The 18,839-nt window shown below is 39.4% G+C and overlaps 2 protein-coding genes across 2 annotated transcripts; both read left to right on the top strand.

Moving 5' to 3' along the window:
* Nucleotides 1–1,955: 1,955 nt before the first annotated feature.
* On the top strand, nt 1,956–9,261 carry LOC108258778 (polymeric immunoglobulin receptor). The gene is made up of 7 exons (XM_017457684.2): nt 1,956–2,086; nt 2,626–2,952; nt 3,363–3,701; nt 5,887–6,012; nt 6,096–6,182; nt 7,133–7,173; nt 7,256–9,261. The coding sequence occupies exons 1-7, from the start codon at nt 2,047–2,049 to the stop codon at nt 7,445–7,447; spliced, it is 1,152 nt and encodes a 383-aa protein (XP_017313173.1). The 5' UTR covers nt 1,956–2,046; the 3' UTR covers nt 7,448–9,261.
* A 1,689-nt stretch (nt 9,262–10,950) lies between these two features.
* LOC124626037 (uncharacterized) lies at nt 10,951–17,323 on the top strand. Its single transcript, XM_053675971.1, has 7 exons — nt 10,951–11,249; nt 11,410–11,709; nt 12,068–12,400; nt 12,574–12,630; nt 13,500–13,613; nt 13,771–13,811; nt 14,908–17,323. The coding sequence occupies exons 1-7, from the start codon at nt 11,204–11,206 to the stop codon at nt 15,265–15,267; spliced, it is 1,251 nt and encodes a 416-aa protein (XP_053531946.1). The 5' UTR covers nt 10,951–11,203; the 3' UTR covers nt 15,268–17,323.
* The last annotated feature ends 1,516 nt before the right edge of the window (nt 17,324–18,839 follow it).

Raw genomic sequence — 18,839 nt, 5'->3', positions numbered from 1 at the left:
GAAACCAGGTCCATGGAAACCTATGTCCTGTCATCTTCCTGCAATTTTTTGTATTTGTTTATTTTGGGGTGATTTTTGTGTATTTTACTCCTTACTGTTTTCATTTTTTCACCTTTAATAAACACTGTTATAATTTTAAAGAGATGTTACAAACCGTTACAACGCAAACGAGTAACTCACCTGGAATTACACTTCCACTCAGGTAATTTATCTCTTTTTATTTAAATTACTCTTTTGTAATTTATTATTACAATGTTCCACCTTAAAAATTGAAATTAAATAAACAAAGTAAATAAACCCTATCACAATCCGATACACACATAATCAAATCACATTTAATCAAATGAACCCGAATAAAGAACCCTAAAAGCATCTAATAAACCGTGTTCTTTTCTTCAATATTTAAAGCCCCTCGACTTCTAGTTTTACAAGAATTGTAGGTTATAATTAATTCAACTCACCACATGCAATCAATGAAACTGTCATATTGCAAACCAGGGACTCTGTTTCCCATAAGGCACCTCAGCCTACAAACATGGCTGCCACGCAGTACAACTCCCAACATAACACACAGACATGTTCACAATCCCTGGAATTCTCATCATACACACCTGTTGCCAATCCCCCCCCCCCACACACACGCACACACACACGCACACACCACCCTTTAAAAGAGAGAGTTTGTTTGTATAGTCTTTGTAAAGTATACATTCAGTTGCATTTGACTCTGTCTATACAAAACCACTGATTGGTTTCGATTCTCTGGTTTTTGTTTCTCTGTCGGTCCTGGTCCGGTCTGTTTGTTTGAGCACCTGACCCTGGCCTGACTAACTTTTATGCTTTTTGCTCTACGTTTTGTATTGTTATTTGCTCATTAAAGCTGCTTTACCTGCTTTTGCTTCCATCTGATCCTCCGTTATATAACAGAAACACACTGACATGACATTTTTTACATTTCCTAAAAACTGATATTGTTTATATGTATTTAATTATGATCATTCCGTACAGATATTAATCTTTCAGAAACACATGTCTCAAAAAAATTGCATAAAATGCCAGGGTTTTGTCCACTTTGTCCATTTATTTCTGTTCCAATGTTGCTGCAGTCTACAGGAACTCTATTTGCACTTGATATAGTAAAATAATTGACTGTTCTATTAACGAATTTCACAATCCTTGCAAAAATATTGGTGAACTTCTTTTCTGGGGGGAAAATGTGGAATTGTGAAGTAGTCAGTGATTAGGTTTTGTAAATATCAAACCTTTTAAACACTCCTCTGAGTGGCTTCATAAACAGTTTGCATAATACTAAGATATCCATGATGCTAACTTGCAACAGAAATGTTGATATCACGGTGAAACAGGAAGTGTAGCGTAATTCCATTCATCCATCCATGTTCTATACCACTTATCCTACACAGGGTCACAGGGGAGCCTGGAGCCTATCCCAGGGGACTCCGGGGCATGAGTCAGGGGACACCGAAATTGTTGCCAAAAGTACTAATTAGCTCAAACACCTTCTGGAACTGTTCTCTAATTCCACTGTACATCATATAATGCGGCTCAAAGTTCACATGTACAGTATGTTCAGTGATGCGTTTAATAACAAAGAACAGACGATGCCGATCCCTTGGTGCTTGGGCCCACAAATTGCTCCTTGCAGATATGTGTTTTTCATTAATGTAGTGTAGTAGAAGTGTGCCTCAAGACTATACAGAAGCTAACAAAGTAGTAGCTGGAGTTCATTTATTCCTCCGTATCCTGGTCACCGTTGCTGTGGATTAAATAGAAGAGCTGCACAAATGGTTCATCAGTACTAGCACATGTATCAGCTGACTAACAGCAAGAATTTAACTCTGTATATTTATAACTCTTTTCCACTGACTCAGAAAGAGGAAGTGAGCGTTTGCATCAATTTGCACTCAAGATGTAAATGAAGATGGCACTGAGGCAGAGAAACTGTCACTGATGAAAATATTGCTAACTTTGAAGACGGCACAGTGGCCGGGGCAGGTGTACGCTGGTGAACATAAATTATAAATCATTATGAAGATCCTCCACATGTTCATCCTCTGTCTGATCACAGGTAAGGAATATGTTTAATAATATTTAACATCACTATTTTTTTTTTTATTTTTTTTTTTTAAAAGGAAGTAGAACAGGACTTCGTGGAACATGTAGGTGGTGCATTAGGTAGCATTGGCACCTCACAGCTCCAGGGTCCCAAGGTCTCTACTGAGCTCAGTTACTGTCTGTGTGGAGTTTCTAATGTTTTCCATCCGTCTGTGTGGGGTTCCTGTAGGTTCTCAAGTTTCCTCCAACATGCTGGTAGGTCAACTGTCTAAGATAAATTGTCCCAGGTATGAATGATAGGCTCTGGGTCCACCACCACCCTGAGCATGATAAAGATAAATGAATCAATGAATTTCAGCCGTAGTCAGCAAAAGAAAAACCAGGTTTGAAAACCCCGCCCCCCCCAAAAAAACAGCAGGGAGACATTTATGAGTCTAAAGAGTCTACTCTTATTACGAGTACAAACTCCAACCTAAGTACTTTTTCTTTAAAAAATAATACTAGCCATTTACGCTGATGTGCATTATGTTTTTGATTTGAACTTGATTTTAGTGAGAACTTTGACGATTAGAACACTGACTGCCAACACAGGGGGAGGAATCAACATCAAGTGCAGATATGAAGATAAACACAAAGACAAAACAAAATGCTTCTGTAAGATGGGAACACAGCAGGAGTGTTTGGATCAAATAAACACAGAAGCACACAAGGAATGGACGCATAAGGGCAGGTTCTCAATTCAAGACACTAGAAGTGCGGGATTCTTCAGCGTGTTGATCAGAGAGCTGACCGTGAAGGACACTGCAACATACAGATGCGCTGTTGTTGCCTCTGATCAAACATTAAACTCCACTACAGTGAAGCTGAACGTTGTAGAAGGTGAGCAGATCTTATTCTACTGTTTAGCAGAAGAACCACGTGGTAAACAACCTGTGAGGAAAACTCCACCTGGCATATTAATCATTATAATTAATATGATCTTCAACAGCATCCAAGATTCATGCTGTAATGAAATTTTGCATACTTTTGCTTTAGTTAACGGTTTCCTACATTACCCACAATGCTGTTCGAATACGTGCTGATAGTGGTGCAGTGGGATTTAGCCCTAGCTTCATCTCCACCTAAAGATTTCTTTTAAGCATTATTAGCCATAATTAACGTTGAAGCTAAACATAAATGTTGCGTCATTACAGTTCTTAAACAGTGTATTGCTTGGTTTATTACACATTTCCCATTTATTGTCAGTATGACATCACTGTATGTCCTTATTGTTCTGTTTTGATTGACAGATCTCTCCTATGAGAAACCCACCAGTAAGACTGTCCTCATAGGAGAGAATGTGACCATCAGCTGTAGCTATCCAAACTCCCACAGGAGTGATCCCAAGTTTTTCTGCAAGATGTTGCACAATGGTGTTTGTACTTATAAAACATCGGTTAAAGAAAGTAGAACAGCTGTAAGAGAGGAGAAAATCTCTCTGAACGATGACAGAGCAAAGAAAGTGTTCACTGTGAGCATAATGCATGTGAACGAGCGGGACTCGGGGGAATATTGGTGTGGAGTTGAAGCAGGGGAATCTGAAGATGGATACAAGGTCTACATCATGCGCATCGACATGACGGTCACCGGTGAGTCTGTATGAGCACAAAAGTGAACCGACATGGCTTTAAAAGCTAATTCCCTCACCGCAGATTTCGATAACTGATATTTAGTACAGATTATTATCTGATGGAGTGTATTAGTTTCTGGCCAACAGTTTCATGCTCTGCACATGGTTCAGTATTCTCCCCAGGTCATGTGGCTTATCAGATATATAAATAGTGTTTAAATAAGGAACTGAAAGGAGCCTGAATTAGCAAGCTTATTTTCTCTATGGTGAGTGTTTTAGCTAACAGTAAATATCTGAGTGCGTGCATGGTTCAATGTATTAAACATAATGCATACTCTAGCAAGCAGTTTATCAACAATGATATTGTTTTCAGAGATACTGTCGGTGTTGCAATGTGCAGTATTTTATAGCATGTTTAACGTATGGAATAAAACCAGCGTGCTTTTGTAAGAATATAATCAACACTAGGGTGGTGTGATGCAGCCTATGGTTTCCAAGACACCTCCAGGGTTGGGGTTTCGAATCTTACCTCTGCCCTGTGTGTGCAGAGTTTGTATGTTCTCCCCATGTTTCAGGGGTTTCCTCCAGGTACTTTGGTTTCCTCCCCCAGTCCAAAGACATGTGTTGTAGGCTGGTTGGCATGTCTAAATTCTCTCATAGTGTGTGTGTGTGTGTGTGTGTGTGTGTGTGTGTGTGTGTGTGTGTGTGTGTGTGTGTGTAAATGTGTCCTGCAATGATTGCAAAGGGTTGGCATCCCGTCCAGGGTGTCCCCTGCCTGGTGCCCCAAGTCTTCTGGGATAAGCCCCAGGCTGCCCGTGACCCTGTGTAGGACAAGTGCTACAGAAATTGGATGGATGGACATTTAACGTCATGAAACATACAAGAAAAAAAGTACATTTTTTCTTGGGCAGTAGTGTCTCAGTGGTTAAAGGCTCTGGGTTACTGATCAGAAGGTCATGAATTCAAGCCCAGCACTGCCAAGCCCTTAACCCTCAGTTGCTCAGTTGTAGAAATGAGATAAACGTAAGTTGCTCTGGATAAGGGCGTCTGCCAAATGTAAAATGTAAATATAGTTCCTGTTCTCACTTACATTATAGCAGCTATAAACAGTCATTCCTTCACCAGACTCTTTTTTTCTCCTTCTTAAATTTAATAAGACAGAGCTTGTCATATTTTTTTTTACAGAAAATTTCGCCATATCAATTATACACACATTTGTACACACTGTACGAGTCCCTGTGAACAAGCTGTTACTAGAGAAACGATCACGTATTAGAACGGGTGCATTAATATAAACCTGTGATTCACAGCTGCACTACGGTCAGAGCCGCTGTTATAGAAATCATTCAGAATCCTGAAGACAACAGCACCGAGGTAGAAAATGTGTTTTTGAATAAATCAATAAAAAAAATTCATATTCCAATTTAATTACACACTTCCCAGTTTCAGTGTTAAATTATTTATTCATTTAAATTAAAGTGTCATCAAACCTCCACAAGTTTTTTGAAACACAATAAGTGTTGCTGCCGGTTTGTCAGCAATGATGTGTACATTGCATGTGGCTCTGGGGGTAGAGCCACATGCTCTACGTGTATAGATGTGTATAGAGGTGGTAGAGCAGGTTGTCAATCGTAGGGTTGGCGGTTCGATTCCTGAACATGACTCCATATGCCGAAGTGGAAGTGTCCTTGTGCAAGACCCTGAACCCCAAGTTGCTCCTGATGGCAGGCTAGTGCCTTGCATGGCAGCTCTGCTATTGTTTGTGGGTGTGAATGGGTGAATGAGACACAGTGTAAAGTGCCTTGTAGAACCACTAAGGTTAAAAAGGTGCTATGTAAGGTCAAGTTAGCAAGTGCAGCTAAAAGCTTTAATGAGAGGCAAGCAGACAAATCCAAAAGGATAGACAGAAATGTAGTCAGGTGATCTACAATCAAGATAAACTAGGCTAGGCAAGGAGCAAAATGAGAAACTGCATCGAAAACCATGAAATGCGGTTTCGATCCTAAACAATTTCTGTGTTTAGGCTCTGGCGGCTAAACACAGAAAAAAAAAAAAAAAAAAAAAAACACAGTCAATGCTCTGGCGCGAGGGGAAATCTCTGACAATAATACAGATCATGTATCATACAAATGCCTTCAAGTACCGTGATATAATATTTTTGTCATATTGGTTATCAGTCTCAGTAATATGCCTTTCTACTATAGATCCAAATGTTAGAGTTTCACAACGACCTTCATCCTTGTCATCATCATCAACAAGCACGCATCGAATTCCCACAAATTCAAGCAAATCTTCAACATCTCATCCTGTACCAACTTCTCTTCTGACTGGTGAATGTTTAAACCTGAATCACAGATCAGCGGATATGTAAAGGTGACTGACTCACTGATCTACAACTGTGTTTCTCTTCCAGGATCTCCAGTTTTCATCACTGTTTCTGTCATTCTGGCCGTGCTTCTGGTTCTTCTGATCGCATTCTTCACTGGGATTTTCTGGAGGAGTAATACATCTCAAAAATCTCACACACGCCACACTGCACACACCTCCATCAAGTTTCTAATTAAGTTCAGTTACGTGGAACTGATTTAGGACCAGTTCTCTATCCACATGTCTGTATCACATGTCCTTGGTTAATATATTTGTATTATTTTAGGAACTCTAATCAAAAACTGCTTAAAATTAATACATATAAGATACAAATATGCCTATAAACAAGTAGATGAAGCTCCAGCTTCTACTCCAGCAATCGATGTGACATCAGAATCCGTGTTCTAGATTAAAATCGTTTTATGGATGTAATTGCATTTAAAGATTTGAAAATATAGTTCGGTTACACCACTAGAGGGCAACATAGAGCAGTAAACTTCCAGCTGTAAACTCATTAGCAGGCTAAATATTTGACAGTAATACCAATCCGAAATCCATTTCAGTTCCAGGATGTAGCTACAAAATGCTGAAAAGTTCAAGGGAGTGAATACTAATGCAAAACACTGTAAACCCTTAATCTTTTCAAAGCATAATTTAGGAAAGTTTGTGCCATTTGTGGGTGTTATATATTCAATCTTTTTGCGTGTTCAGAATGTACATTTCAGATAAAAATGTTTATAAGTAAACACATTTAAGCTGATTTTTATTTTTGGGTCCAGCCTGCTCGACATTGGATAAGTTCCACTTTAATTAAAGTCACCGAATCAAGTGTCACAGTTGCTAAATCCACCACATTGGGTGGGATTTGAATGAAAAAGAAGAAGAAAAAAAAACAGCTCTGCCTTTTACATTTAAACTTTCACGCATACGATTCATGTCAAACAAGTCATAATTGTTTTCAAAGTTGCCAAGGTTCATGTGTACATGTGTCCAAAAGACTGAAAACACAATATTCAGTGATTTGTCTGTATTGCTTGTAATTACTAATAATTCAATAGTGACATCGATTTTTTTTAAAAACAGGAATGGATCCTATTCTCACAGTTCCAAGAACCATCCATGAGGTGAGTAATGATTTTGTTTTAAATCAATTCTCTACAAGAATGGAATTCTCACCACTGATAACCGTAATGTCTGTGCTCTCAGGTTCCCTCTGCTGACATCAGACGCCTTTCTAACACCCTTTACTCCACTGATCATTTACCCACAATCCCTGCTGATTCTTCACATGCTGTTTACGCTAACATTGGATTACCCACAATTCCCACAGATACTGTTTATGCTACAACACAACTGCCATCAGATGGTCCTGATCAGTATGTCTGTTCCACGACTTAGTTACCCAAAATTCTCTCTGACTCCTCAGTGCTGCTCTCCTGACATCTGGTGAAAGCCCAACGTACGCAGCAGTGAGTGTGACCATGCTACATTTAACGTTACTGGGAATAGATCGTTTTTCATAGTTGATAGTTGAATTGAACGTGAATCGAAGGGGGCTTTGGCTGAATGCATGTTGAGATGATGTCACTTCATACCAGCTCCCGCATATAGACGTGGTATGACTCATAAGTTGACATTTAAAACAATGTAATGGTGGAGGTACATACTCCCTTGCTGGATAGCCGATGAAGCCTAACCTCACACATGGGGGTAAGGAAGGTTCGTCAAACTGTGTCATTACAGACAAGCTATCACATCTTTCATTATTTTGCCATCTCATCAGTCTTCTAGCTGTGATAACTTTTCCTCATACTATACCAAATTTCCTTTAGTTTCCATTCAGACTCATCTCCAATAACTTGGAGCTGAATTACTGTGAAGAGCGAGTGATCACTGTCTGCAGTAACTTCATTACCAACTGCACAGGAATAAAGTCCTGGATCATCTTCTCTTGCATCACTGATGTTCACACTGAACTCTCACTGAACATTCCTTCAATGTAAGTGAATGGGAGTTTTGGGGAATGTTCATTATCTGCAACGGGAATACCGGGAGTCCGATCAATTTTGAAAAACAGAGCCTGACCAGTGTGATCAGCCTGAAGGACTGTGCTGAGGTTGGTAGAAATAGCTTGACAACTCAAGGAGGAATGGGAATTTTGGCCACTTTGAGCTTCCGAACCGGGAATTCCAGAATTCTGATCACTTTGTGTTTGGTGCATGTAGCTTAAAAGCTCTGGGAGGAGAATTACTTTTTTTGTGTCTCAGAAGAGGAATAATAAGCTTATAAAGCAAAACAGTATGTTCCCACCCGAGGCCGACGAGGCGACCTCCGATGCCACGTTCCTGTCCAAGGCCGACAAAGTGGCCTCTCCAGCCACGGTCCTGTTCGAGGCCGGCAAGGCGACTTCCTATGCCATGTTCGTGTCTGAGGTTGATGTCAAGATCAACCAGGTTCTGTTCACGCCTGAGTCTGCTGACCCTGCCTTCCTGTTCCTCTGAGGACGTCGCTCTGCCTTCTCGCCCTGCTGAACCCGCCTTTGGGGGGTGGGGTTCTATCATGTCATGGCAAACTAGTGCCTCCATTTACCAGAATGCATCACGAACTACAAACATGGCCGACGACTACAACTTCTAATGGAACACAGACACGTCATCTTCTCCTAAGGATTGGTCACACACACCTTTTCCCAATCACACTGACAATCACCACCTAATTAAGAGACTGCTCATTCACACGGTCTTCCCAAAGTAATACGTTCAGTTGCCATAGTCTCTGTATTTTACCAAGCTCTTCTATTGTTTTGTCTATTCTGGTTTTGATGTTGCTTTGCCTTTGACGTTGATTTCTGCCAAACCTGCTCTATCCTGTTTGCCTGATTGCCTGACCACTGCCTGCCTTTTTGCCTTGCCCTATATTATAATCTATATTATAATAAAGATATGATAATCTTCATTAAAGCTTTTAACCGCAATTGCATCTGTCCTAACCTCCATTATGTGATTCACGTGACACCTTGAGAGGAACCAGACTCAAAAAGGAACCCATCCTCATTCGAGTGACACCAGATAGTTCGATTATAAATAAAGCCCTTCTATAAATGTGCTAATACTACATGGTCAAATAGTGCAGTTGTATTACCTGGAAAATTCATCACAGTTTGTACATGAAGTCTGTTTTCTTTGAATAAATCAGAGATCTTTCCATTTGAATTTTGTGTGTCTGTGTGTTATTTGGCAAGTCTCCCAAGCACTTGGTGTAGGAAGGGTATGGCAGGGTGAGGGCACCATCTTTTTGTGTGCATTTGCTTTCTCTCTTCTTAAGAACCATGGCCGGAAGATTCTCAAATTTTAACAGTAGGTTACTTGTCACAATGAGCGAGACCAGTGACCATGCAAAACGACATACCTCTGGGCAATCACTTGTTGTAAAAACCAATAAACACAGAATGGAGCAGAATCTACAGGCAAAAAGGGAAAGTGACAGAGTTCGTAATAAAACCAGAATCAACACTGGCTTGGCTTTTCAAAGATGGCGACAACTCAGAGGTGTAAAAAGTTTTAAAAGAGACCCGGAGATGGCTTTTTTCTTACTCAGCAGGTAAGATATTTTATTGAAATGATAGATAGCCAGAGTTCATTGTGAAGCGTTATCCACTGTAAAGTTGATTTGTGTATGAGGTGTTATTGCACAGTGCAAGGACAGACCGTGCAAATTATAAACCTAATAGGTAGCTAAATTAATGTTTTCAGCTGGCTAATTAGTCATCTTTTGACCATATCCATCTAAACTGGTTTTATCTCTTAAGCCCATTAGTGAATGTTTTATGAGCAGTAGGATAATCTTTCTCTCTCTATATATATATCTCTATAAGTGAAAGAACAATTCACTTCTACTCCAAGTAAAACTCATCTGCCACCGCCTGTACCACGTTTGACCTTATCAGACTAGCAATCGTTAGGCTTGCAAATAACAACTTTTGTAATGTAATTAATTTAAAAACATCAGCGTTTCTAATTGGTCAAACTCAGCGGCATTAGCTGGACTGTTACCCATCCGGGGCTGAGCCCGGATTCTTCTCCATGCATTACTTCCAACTCAGCTTGTAGCCCAAGTTTTGTTTTAGGGAAGCTGAGGAAACGTAGCTTGATGTATGACATGATCAGAAAAGCTGCCTCGGGTGTGTCACTGTGTAGGACGACCAGACCGATAAGATATAAAACTTTTCTAACTAGGCTAGTCTGATGTTGCTATCCAAGGGGAGGCACAGCTAAGCTATGGGTTTATCTGCTACAGTGCCATGTAAAGTACATTATCTTTCCTTCTGCTCTGCTCATATCATGTTCACGTAAACTGGAACTCATATAGACATTTACACGCCTTGTTTTCCTGCTCAGCATCAGAGGATGTTACTGTTTCAGTTTCAACACCTTTACTGGTTTAAAAAAGAAGCACAGCATTCTTCCGCAAAATGCATTCACAGCCAAAAGTCATATAGTCTACCTTTAATTGGGTTCTCTTGATCTACTTTTAGGACTTGTGTGAAAATCTGATGATGTTTTCGGCCATATTTATGCAGATATATAGAAACTATTTTTTTATTGGTGCTGATGGGAAGACCTCAGGCACAAATACATCTTGGGCACAAATAGCAAAATTACATCAGTGTGAATGAAACAGGAAATGACCAAACAGGGCAAAGTGTCTATTTCCTCATCAGTCAAAGACCACAGACAGACCCATCAGACTTTGAGCAACTGTTTCACAACAATCACAGAAATGGAAATAAACGGAGGGAAAGAGAGAGAGAGAGGGGAATAGATATAATAGGGAGTCAGACAAATAGAGAAACAGATACCTGGGGGTTAAGAGTTGGGTTTGGGATTTGGGTTTAAGATTTTTTCAGGGTTTTAATTGACATTGATTATTTATCACATAATTGATCAGCTGAGAGATGACGGTGTTTCAGCGCTGTCAGTGGGAGGGACTGTGAAGTTGACTAACTTGAGCACATACAGCAGAAAGAGGAAATGACCAAACCCAATAGAACTGGAGGCAGAGACATCGAGAAATTACACAGATGTGCATTTTTTCATATTTTCATTTCTACAAAAGTCTCTTAGTAGTGGACTGGAGTTCGGAGTTCAGTTCAGAATGAACATCCTCCTCATCATCATCATCACCTTCTACCTGATCTCAGGTCAGTGATTCTACTTTAAATGATAAACTACAGAGTAGAGCAGGACGAACCGTTACAGTTTTGTGCTGCAGTTATTTTAATACTGAACTGTAGTACTGAGAGAATTCTGAGGTGTTTATCATCAGAAAGATGACTGAAATCCTTCCATTTTGATCCGCAGGTCCAGTGCACTGCTCTGACGTGATTGGTTATGCTGGAGGTCACTTATTAATTGACTACAAACGCCAAAATTATAACATGTCTACTGTGTATTTTTGCAAATTAAAACCACAAGAAGAGTGTGAATATTTGATATCAGTTCAGAGCAGAGGCTCAGCTCATAAAGACAGATTTAGTCTGTATGACTCCGGTGAATTTATTACAGTGATATTCAGAAATCTGAGTGTACAGGATGCAGGAATTTATCTGGGTGAAGTGACGAATGGGTGGAGTCACGACATTAACCTGAAAGTGAACGCTGGTGAGAAAATTTTAAATCTTTGACATTTAACAAATTTAGCCTTTAAAGCATTTATCGTAATATATTGTCGTACGTAACAGCAGGTTCTTAACACCAAAAGTGAATGTAAGAAATAACTATCTTGATTGACATGTAGAGATTTTGCCTGGAAAAACAACATAAATAGAAATATATAATCAAGTGAAGTTTAAGAAATTTCAAATGCAAGCCTGTTACTTTAGCTTCGTGTGTATAATCACAGTGATGACGTTTATCTTCTCTTTACGTGCACATAAATCTACATTTAGCTATAAAAGCTGATCTCGTGATAGCGGGGAGATGAATAGTTCTACACTAATTCAGTTTGTGTGATTGACAGGTCCATGCTGTAGCAGGACACAATCAGTAACAGGTTATCTGGGACAGACGGTGACGATCAGCTGCTCCTATCCAGTAGAGTTTGAAACAAACATCAGGTCCGTCTACAAACTGGACAGTCGACCCGAACATGAAGTGATCCGCACCACAGGAACAGAACAGCATCAGGACGGCAGATTCTCCATTTCTAGTGACAGGAGGAATAAAGTGTTCAGTGTGAACATCAGTGATGTGAGAGAAGATGATGCAGGACTTTATTCCTGTGCAGTTGGTAATGAGGAGACTGAAGTCACTTATCAGTCGCTCTTCACAGCAATTCAGCTCCAGGTCACTGGTGAGAACTTTTTAACTATTTGTAAATAAGTTACAATAATGTTTGAAGGAATGTGTGTGTGTGTGTGTGTGTGTGTGTGTGTGTGTGTGTGTGTGTGTGTGTGTGTCATGATGACTTATTTGTCTTTTTGTTAATGTATGAACACGGGTAAACATCATGATGCACGTAAACAGATGTAACAACAGACCGAACAAAGATTCCAGATGTCTTATCAGACACACCTGAACCTGGTAAGACTTTACAATACACAGATTAACAGTATATATGACCAGAAATTAGATAGATTTTAAGTGATAAATAATGGAATCAGGTTAAGTTATAAATGTACTTCACACTAGACTAAATGAGGATTTTATCTCTATAGAAATGTATGCATTTTATTTTTTATTGTATTTCTTTTTTAAGTGCAGCACTATGCAGAGATCCGATATGCAGATTTTGGGTGAAAGCAGGTTGAAATATTGATTACAGTAGCTTTCACAGCTATTAGTCTGTTGGCAAATTGTGGATGAAATTAAGGTCAGCCAGATGAGGATGGGTTTCCTCATATTGTCTCAGGGAGTTTTCCCTTGTCAGTGTCAGCTCTGGCTTGCTCAATAGGGATACATTTTTACAGTTAAAATGTATAAATTGTAATTTAAAGTAATTTGAAATAACTAGGGCAGAACTGCAATACCACAAGAATTGCTTTCTCTTCTTACTTTCTTCCCAATCATTTTTTCTGCACCTGAACAAAGTGATTGTTCCTGCCACTAGTAATGATTCAGATTTCAAACGGTAAATTGCATCAATGTTCAATTTAAACGAACTTCAAGTAGCAACCTATACATTATAATACTTAGCCAATGTGTGACTTTCACTACAGCACATCCTGCAGCAGTACACTCTCAACAGCAACACAACACCTTCCCTAGAAAAGTGCTTTTGTATTTGTAGGCAAGACTCTTCAAGTTAACCTACTCTGTGGCATTAACTCCTCTGTGTAAAAATACATGAAATATCTGAAGCATTATTAATTCATTGGTCTTGCAGCTCATTTGAATTTTTGTGACGATTAAGTTGTTTTAAGGTGAAGGTTGAACAGAAATGTCATCAACAGGTTCCTCACTCATCATCATCATCACCACCACCATCACTGTGTGTGTCTGTGTGATTGTGCTGCTGATGGGAGGAACTATACTCATCTACAAGTTGAGAAGCAACAGGACACAAGGTACTGTTTCTCTACACACACACACACACACACACACACACACACACACACACACACACACACACACACACACACACACACACACACACACACACCTCTGCCTGAGCTTTCATACTGAAATCACCCTGTTTGTCTGATGTGTTCCTTCTTTTTGCAGATTCTGCTTCCATACACCAGCAAACAGAAACAAATAACATGGTGAGTGACAGTTAATCTGATGTACTAAATAGGAATAAAGGGCAAAACGTCACACAACCATTCATTATTGTCATACAGACATTTCCATTTCACTTGTGCAATACTGATTTCTTTCCCTGCTCATGATTGGCATATTTGTGATTACAGATCGATTTAACACTTCACTGTAGGCTTATTTGCTGTTTTAGATCAACCTTGGTTGTTTTTTATTTTTTTAGATGTGTTCATCAATTTTTCTATTATGGATGAAAAATGAAAATGACTTTTTCAACCAGTTTTAAAAGAAATATTTCAGTGGCATCCCTAAACATATAATGAACTAATGTTACCTACATTTTTATGTAATGTTAGCTGAGTAAAAACACTTATTAGTTCATATTATTGAACTAAAGAAATCTTAATTTCCTTTGACAGACAGGGCATGTTAGATGGTGGAAGGAAGCGGGGCTTCCAGGTGGCATTAGCTAATTTTGTTGAGTTCAAAGCAGAGGTGACAGTCCTCCAGTCCTATTGCTCTGAAAAGTCTGGAGTTTTCCCCTACTCCAAACACACCTAATCCAAGCTATGAACAGATGGAACATATTTGTTTGGATACGTCCATTGCTGTTAGGTACAAAGAATTAAATATACTGCAATTCAATCTCCATAAACAAACACTAGCAGTAGCCTTTGAGCCTAGTTTAATGTGCTGTCTCTCCATTTGTGACAGTGCCACTAAAATACCACTAATAATGTGAGAAGAGAGGCAAGATGTCCACCAAATATAACTGTATGTCATTACAAAAATGCACACACAGTTCTTAATTGGAATCCACACCTCCTGATAATTTACTCATTCAAACTCAAAATAATTTCACACCTGTGCTGCTCTTTGTTCGGTTACTGCCTGTGCTGATGGCCACAAACATACTCAGAAATAATGCTTCATTTTTAATTTATATTTATTTTTTATTAATAAATGTACCATTATCGCAAATAATATATCATTAATCCATTATTAGATGTGTGTCCAATGGTTTTGCTTCAAAATCTTCTGTCTTAATTTTGATGTTGGGATGATTTTTTTCTATGATCTGTTTATCTCTATTTATTTCAGACTGCTGATTATGAAAATGATCCACCTCAGATTCAGAACACCATAATGCATCCGGTCTACCAAAGCCTAAATCCCAACACCAACCAATCAGATTCAGACTACCAAAGCCTAAATCCCAACACCAACCAATCAGATTCAGACTACCAAAGCCTAAATCCCAACACCAACCAATCAGATTCAGTTTACCAAAGCCTAAATCCCAACACCAACCAATCAGATTCAGTCTACCAGAGTTTAGACCCAAACACCAACCAATCAGATTCAGTCTACCAGAATCTAGATTCTAACACCAACCTATCAGATTCAGTCTACCAGACCCTAAACTCCAACACCAATCAGATTCAGTGTACCAGAGTCTAAACTCCAACACCAACTTATCAGATTCAGTCTATCAGACCCTAAACTCCAACACCAATCATGTTCAGTCTGCCAGAGTGTAGACCCCAACACCAACCAATCAGATTTAATTTACCAGAGCCTAACTCTCAAAACCAACAAATCAGATTAAGTTTAGCAGAGCCCAGATACCTGTGCTGTCTAAGTGGGAGGTATGGTGTTACCCCCTCCCCTGACAGAGTGACACTGACCAATCATGTGAATCTTTTAGCTCCTGTGTGTATAAGAACTGCTCAGCTGCCCTGTGATGCACAGTTGCATGAGCAGCAGCTGGAAAGGTACAGTGGCTTAACGTGTCTTGGTGGAAGCACATGGTAGCCTTCACCGTTCAGGGTTGGTAGCTGTTGTGTGATGGAGAAAAGCTAGCTAGTGCGGGGCGTTGGTAAATGACCAGAGGGAGAAAATCTACAATAAAAATTTCTTGTGTTCTATGAAATTGCCTCAGTTTTGGGCCTGAAAATCACAACTCTGATCTGTTATTGGTTACAGGAACGAATAGTCAAATATAAAGATCCACTTCCAGAATTTCCCATAAACTACAGTACAGTAAAGCAGATGTATTGCCTTTACTCATCTTCTGTCTTCTAATGTCTCAGCATAAATGCAGACTGTGTACACAATGCCCAGTTTAGACCTAGAAAAATGTCATGGTCTGTGAATAAATGTACAAGAATCATAGACTTTAACAGCTAAACGTCTTTGTATATAAAGGCCTCTGACTTAGATGTGGTTTCTTTTTGTTGAATTTCTTTTCTTTTTTTTTTCTTTGTTTAGCATGCTTATTGAATTCTTATAAAAAGAAATGTGCATGTTACAACCAAGTAGAAATGTATTTTGTATTTATTTTTTTTGTAAATTTCTTTTCACCATCTTTCAAAATGTACTGCACTCTACTCTGTTTTTGTAATGGATTGTACTTTTTGTTTTTTAACTAATTTGTTAACATAAAATCCATGCCGTCTTTAAATTATTCAAAGAACATTCTCCTTTTTTTTAAATGAACTCTTACACACGGTTGTTAAATTCAACCGAAGTCTTTTCCTTTCCTGCATGTTTATCGCAGCAGCATCGTTTCTGTGTGGAGAGAGAAGTGGAAGTTTTATGCTGTTGAAGTAAGAATTCATTACATGTAAGTAATGAATTTTCAACAGCCACTGAGTAGAGCGATGCTGTTCCTGTGGCTCAGTTACAAATGGTGTTTATTGGACATATAGCACACTCCATAGATTCTACTATAGCATTATATTATAGGCTTCGTAATGAATATGTGGTGACTTCTTCTCAGTCACGTGTGAGTAAGCCCATTTAGTCCTGTGTGCTCTTTAACTAAACAATTCAATTTAATTCAGTTTTTTTTTTTGTATATCACTTTTAACAGTGGACATTGTCCCAAATCAGCTTTACAGAAACATATACATTCAAGATATAGATTTTAAATGTATGAATTTATTCCTAATGAGCAGTCAGAGGTGACGGTGGGGAGGAAAAACTCCCTGAAACGATATTAGGAAGAAACCTTGAGAGGAACCAGACTCAGAAGGAAACCCATCATCATCTGGGTGACACCGGATAGTGCGATTATAAATAAATACACCCCTTCTATAAATGTGCTGATACTACACACTCAAATAGTGCAGTTGTGTAAGCAGGAAATTCATTACAGTTTCTACAGGAAGTCTGTTGTGTTGAACTTCTCCACTGGTCACTGATGGAGACTCGAGTGTAGAACTGTTTGTGGTGATTGTAGTGCTAAAGCTATCACAGCATAACTGTTCATATGAACTTAGGTCCAAAGCATCTTTATGGAGTTTAAGTGGAATCATCTTCGGTAATCTCAGTGATCTTTAGTCTGCACCATGTGGGACATCCTCAGCAGCAGCATGTGACCTCCAACTGATGAGAACTCCAACCAGAAGTAGAACGTCAGGATGGATCAGGCAGGTCCGGAGAGCAGAAGGGGTCAGGATCACTGGCATCTCAGGGGTATCATGTGTAGCTCGACAGAAAGAGAGAGAGAGAGAGAGAGAGAGAGAGAGAGACGGATTATTAGGTATGCTTATTGTCCTGTAATGGTTAAGGACAATGTACTTTGCATGAGTGAAAGCAGGGACTCCGGCAAGACTAGCTATGACAGCATAACTAAAAGGCAGAACCAGAAGGTAACACAGACACGAGGGCTCCTTGGGACATAAGGGATCTTAAGGGACCTTAAGGGCCACACATGGGTTGGGGGGCATCCAAACATCCAAGATGCGTTATTTACCCGTGCGTGTCTCGTCATATCCTTAAACAGAGAAAAGTAGCTCAGGCTACTTTGTTGCATGTAAGGTGTGAGAGTAGCGTAGGTGATACGTTTACTGTGAACACTCTTCCCTCTCTGTTCCTCTGTTAACTCTTCCTAACCAGGTACAGACAGATAAAGCCCCTCACCATTGTGCATTCCTTTGTCTCCCCGAAAACCATTTGCTCACATTTACATACCTTCCTGAATAACATTTGCTCGTATTCCTATAACTTCCTGAAAACCATGCATGGAGCTGTTCCTGTCTTACATTGGTATGCTTCCTGTTTTATGCAAATATGCCCTTCCACCTAGCCAATCAATAGTTAACCCATTGTCTCTGTTGTGTGTCAAGCATGATATATACTCTGACTTTCTTTGAATAAATCAGAAATCTTGCCATTTGAATTTTGTGTGTCTGTGTGTTAATTAATTTAAAAACGTCAGTGTTTCTAATTAATCAAACCCAGGGGCGTTAGCTGGACTGTTAATCATCCGGGGCGGAGCCCAGATTCTTCTCCATGCATTTCCAGCTCAGTTTGTAGTCTAAGTTTTGTTTTATGGAAGCTGTATGTAGGACGACCAGACCGATAAGATATAAAACTTTTCTAACTAGGCTAGTCTGATGTTGCTATCCAAGGGGAGGCACAGCTAAGCTATGGGTTTATCTGCTACAGTGCCATGTAAAGTACATTATCTTTCCTTCTGCTCTGCTCATATCATGTTCACGTAAACTGGAACTCATATAGACATTTACACGCCTTGTTTTCCTGCTCAGCATCAGAGGATGTTACTGTTTCAGTTTCAACACCTTTACTGGTTTAAAAAAGAAGCACAGCGTTCTTCCGCAAAATGCATTCACAGCCAAAAGTCATATAGTCTACCTTTAATTGGGTTCTCTTGATCTACTTTTAGGACTTGTGTGAAAATCTGATGATGTTTTCGGCCATATTTATGCAGATATATAGAAACTATTTTTTTATTGGTGCTGATGGGAAGACCTCAGGCACAAATACATCTTGGGCACAAATAGCAAAATTACATCAGTGTGAATGAAACAGGAAATGACCAAACAGGGCAAAGTGTCTATTTCCTCATCAGTCAAAGACCACAGACAGACCCATCAGGCTTTGAGCAACTGTTTCACAACAATCACAGAAACAGAAAGAAATGGAGAGAGAGAGAGAGAGAGAGAGAGAGAGAGAGAGAGAGAGAGAGAGAGAGAGAGACAGAGAGAGAGAGAGAGAGAGAGAGA

The sequence above is a fragment of the Ictalurus punctatus genome, chromosome 26, assembly GCF_001660625.3.
Source record: "Ictalurus punctatus breed USDA103 chromosome 26, Coco_2.0, whole genome shotgun sequence".
Taxonomy (NCBI): domain Eukaryota; kingdom Metazoa; phylum Chordata; class Actinopteri; order Siluriformes; family Ictaluridae; genus Ictalurus; species Ictalurus punctatus.
This window is presented reverse-complemented; position numbering and strand designations above follow the sequence as displayed.